The sequence below is a fragment of the Humulus lupulus genome, chromosome X, assembly GCF_963169125.1.
Source record: "Humulus lupulus chromosome X, drHumLupu1.1, whole genome shotgun sequence".
NCBI lineage: Eukaryota > Viridiplantae > Streptophyta > Magnoliopsida > Rosales > Cannabaceae > Humulus > Humulus lupulus.
In genome coordinates this window covers 152,426,050-152,430,819 of record NC_084802.1, presented here as the reverse complement: position 1 = coordinate 152,430,819, position 4,770 = coordinate 152,426,050, and the positions used below count along the sequence as shown (strand labels likewise).

The 4,770-nt window shown below is 38.3% G+C and overlaps 1 protein-coding gene across 1 annotated transcript; it reads left to right on the top strand.

Moving 5' to 3' along the window:
- Positions 1-3,034: 3,034 nt before the first annotated feature.
- On the top strand, positions 3,035-3,616 carry LOC133806378 (uncharacterized). The gene has a single exon (XM_062244487.1). The coding sequence runs from the start codon at positions 3,035-3,037 to the stop codon at positions 3,614-3,616; it is 582 nt and encodes a 193-aa protein (XP_062100471.1).
- Positions 3,617-4,770: the final 1,154 nt, after the last annotated feature.

The following is a 4,770-nucleotide window of genomic DNA, read 5'->3' as shown; positions in this document are numbered from 1 at the left end:
GAGATTGAAGTTTTGGCTAAGCCCCCTGGTGATGAGACATGTGAAACAAAGAATGATAGTTTGGTTTCTGGTGACAACAATTCAGAGACCTGGCTTACACCTAAACGAGTGGGGGGAAGAAAGAGACCTGGTTCAAAAACCCAGCACCTAGTGCAGAACTCATACATTACTCTACAAGAGAAGGTTTTGGGTGTCACAAAAGTGGGATTGTCTACAGCCAATCTTTTTCATGGAGAGTCACCACATCATTAGTTGGAATGTGAGAGGTATAAATAAAAGGGAGAAACAGAAAGCCCTTAGTCAGTTTTGTTTAGTTAATAAAGTTGGTTTTGGAGCTTTGTTAGAAACCAAGTTGCGTGGGGACAAAATTGAGAAGATGATGAGCATGTTTTTCAGTAGCTGGGAGTTTTATATAGGGACTGTTGCTGAAGGGAGAATTCTTCTGGTTTGGCAGCGACAATATGTTTCAGTTGAGGTCAGGATGGAGAGTGATCAATTAGTTCATGTTCTTGCTACTGAAGTGAGGACCAATAAAAAGTTTTATGTTACCTTTGTTTATGGAAGGAACACTATTGAGGAGAGGAGACAACTTTGGAATGACTTAACTGGTTTATTCATTCCAAATACTCCTTGGCTTGTGGCTGGGGATTTTAATGCCGTTTTTGAAGTCACTGACAGAGTTGGAGGCCGTGGTATCACTGCTATGGAGTTGGAGGATGCTCAGAATTGGAGAGCCTTAGGTTGGGTTGATGAGATGCGCACTAATGGGTCTCACTTTACATGGACAAATAAACAAGCTAATGAGGACAGAATTTATTCAAAATTGGATAGGGTGTTTATAAATGAAGAGTGGGGGGATGTTTTTCCTCATTCAGTAGCTGTGGTTAACTGGCATTTATTATCTGACCATTGTTATTGTATAATCAAGTCTGAGGCTGTTGTTAATCAAGGGGTTAGGCTGTTCAGATTTTTCAACTTATGGACTGATCATGACAAGTATTCGGAGGTGGTGCTTCAAATCTGGAGAAAGTCGTGTAAAGGAGAGGGGCTAGGGAAAATTATTCAGAAACTGAGTAGACTTCAACGAGTTTTACGGCAGTTTAATAAGTGTACCGTGGGTGATGTTGGTAAGAATTACACTAGTGCAAAGGAAAAGTTCCAAGAGGCTAATTTGACTCTCCAAAGGAACCCGCACTCAACAGAATTACAAAACAAGGAGAGGATTGCGGGGGAGTTATTTGCTAAGCATGATAAAACTTATGACAGCTTTCTTAGACAGAAAAGTAAGGTGACTTGGCTTCGCCATGGTGATGACAATACAAACTATTTTCATGCGTGCCTAAAACAGCGAAGGGCCTCTAATCGGATCACTTCCTTTATCAATGATGAGGGTCAATTGGTTGAGAGATTTGAGGATGTGGTTGACCACTTTGTGAGCCATTTTCAAAAGATAATGGGGAGTCCTAGTAATGCTACAATGCCCATTCAGGATTCTTGTTTTAACTTGGGTCATAGACTTACGGTAGACCAGCAGCTTGGTCTAATTAAGCCTTTTACTAGGAAGGAGGTGGAGGTAGCTTTGTTCAGTATTAATGCTAATAAAAGTCTGGGACCGGATGGGTATGGTTCGGGTTTCTTTAAAGCCATGTGGAAGGATTTGGGTATGGAAATTTCAGGGGCAATTCTTGAATTCTTTGAGAAGGGCAGTTTGCCGAAAGAGCTAAACATGGCAACTATTACTTTAATTCCTAAGGTTGATACCCCTACCAAAGCAGTAGATTTTCGTCCAATAGCTTGCTGCAATACCATTTACAAGTGCATTTCCAAGATGCTTTGTGGTAGATTGTCAACAGTCCTCCCTAGCCTTATTAGCCAAAATCAAGGAGCTTTCGTGCAAAAGAGACTGTTAGCGCATAATATTATGATTCTTCAGGATATCATCAAAGGTTATACTAGGGAAAACATCTCTCCTCGCTGTGTTATGAAGATAGACTTGAGTAAGGCTTATGACATGCTTGACTAGAATTTTGTAGAAAATACACTCTCTGCCTTTTGTTTTCCGAAAAGGTTCATCAATTGGGCGATGGCTTGTTTAAGGGATCCTACTTATTTGGTTGTACTGAATGGTAGGATTCAAGGAGGTTTTAAAGGAAAAAAGGGTTTGAGACAAGGAGACCCTATCCCTCCTTTATTGTTTGTCCTAGTGATGGAATATTTTACTAGGCTCCTTAGTCAAGCTGCCGTTAAGAAGGATTTCCAGTTTCACCCTAAGTGTAAAAAGCTGAAACTTATCAATTTGTGTTTTGCGGATGACCTGGTTATTTTTTGCAAGGGTGAGAGTAAGTCAGTGCAGATTATCAAGGACTGTATCAATGATTTTAGCTCGGTTTCAGGTCTTTCAGCCAACATGGGAAAATCGCAAGTCTTCTTTGGGGGAGTGGCTGACTGTGAAATGAAAAATCTGATGCGGAAAGTTTAGTTTAATAAGGGGTACTTCCCTCTCAGATATTTGGGTGTGCCGCTTCGTACCACTAAATGGAAAGCGGGAGATTGCGCTGTGATAATTAAAAAGATTCAATTGAAGCTTCACAATTGGTCAAGTCGTCACCTTTCATTTGCAAGAAGGGCTCAGCTTATTAACTCTGTTCTTCTGAGTATTAGGACATTCTGGATGAGCATCTTCATTCTTCCAAAGAGTGTCCTTAAGGAAATAGACCAGCTATGCAGAAATTTTCTTTGGGGGCATAAAGACATTAATAGCAACCGTTGCAAAATGCATTTCACATCTTGGGATCAAGTTTGCCAGCCTAAATGCATGGGGGGTATTGGTTTTAAGCATGGGGTTACTTGGAACATAGTTCTTCTTGCTAAATTTGTGTGGGCTGTGGCTTTTAAGCAAGACTTATTATGGGTTAAATGGATAGACTCCATTTACTTTAAGGGGCAAGATTTTTGGAGCTATAAAGTACAGCAGGATGTGAGTTAGTACTGGAAGAAGATTGCTAATTTGAGGGATCTGTTCTCATCTCAGAGGATGGCTGATTCAATCAGGAACAACAAGATGAATGTGCGGGTTCTCTATAACAGGTTGCTGGATTCTAACAAGGTTGCTTTCGCTAATGTGGTTTGGTGTTCCCTAGCTATGCCTAAGCATAGATTCATATTTTGGCAAGCTGCTCTTGGTCACCTGCTCACCCGAGACAAGCTTCTAATGTGCCACTTGCATATAGCTTCTGATCTGTGTTCGGTTTGTGAAGAGGTTCAGGAGTCCCATTCACATCTGTTTTTTGAGTGTTCTTTCTCTCATCAACTGAGAACCAGATTGGAGAACTGGCTGGGGAAAGCTACTTGGCTGAGCAGATATGCTGACTGGCATCTTTGGATGGAAGGCAAACCGAAAGGTCTTGTGCAGAAAGTTGCTGCAGCAACGTTTGCTGCTGCTGTTTATCTGATATGGAAAAATAGAAACAAGTGTATATTTGAGCATAGATCTTGGTCTATTGACTTTGTTGTTCATCAGATCAGATATGCAGTTAAAGTTAGGCTGTCTAGAGCTCCTAAGATTAAAATCAAGTCTAGGGACTTAGCTGTGTTTGATTACATGTTGCATTTGTAATTTGGTTGGCTGGCCGATCTGGCTTGGGCTTTTGTATTGGTGTTTGTTTGCTTTTTAATATACTCATCTTTCCATCAAAAAAAAAAACTCAATTAACATTTTTAAAGAACTTTATACCAATGTCAAATCTTTAAACCACCTAGCACATTTCTATAGCTTATATGTATTCAAAAATCCAATTAGCATGCACCAATAATTTAGACCATTTTGAAGACATAAACTCCAATATAACGCTTTAACCAAATGTACCATTAAACATAAAATATAACTAGTCATCCTTCTTTTCTTTCATAATAGAATACATAAACTCATCCTACTTATAAATGCACAAATAATCAACAAAATAAATACAATAGAACCTTAGGCCTAAAACAAGGCTTGGCCGAACCTATAGTACATCAACAAGAAAAGAAAAAAAAATTCCACCAATTTGATATGCTCAAGACCCAAAAATTAATCTTTCAAATAGGATTATAATTTTCACAAGGGTTTTGAAACCCTAAAAGATATAACTTCAAAACCAATATTATCATGTTTCTAATATTAAGATAAAATCAATTACAATAAACAACCTCTAGACTAAAACAACACTCTTCAAAGCTAAATATTTAAACATAATATTTCTTGCCAAACATCAACATATATTTTAAAATCACAAACATGGACCAAAACATCAAAACAAACAAAACTCAAATCATACAAGAACCCTATGCCATCTAATACAACATTTACATAGGTGAACCTAAGATCAATATAACACAAAGACAAGGTACTTCCTTGTAAAGAGCCAAACAAACAAGACCAAAACAACGCAGAAAATAACATTTTAAAATTTTAATAGTCTCCAAAAATCAAAATAAAACAACTTTTGAAAAGTTGTGTGCGCACACTTAGACAATTACATTGTTTTTGTCAACTTAAACATTTATTCCAAATAAAAAGAAATAGTGCCCATAAAATAAAGGAGTTTCCCAAAAGCCATTTCAAAAAAGAACCAATTCCCAAAGGTCGAGCCACATGTACACTTCGACAAGCAGACTCCGGTGCTCACTTGTAACGCCCTGGATAGCCAAGACCGTTACACTGTGTATTTATAAAGGTGCAAGACTCGCTAATCAAGTCATTATCTCAAAAACGTGTCACTAAATGTGTAA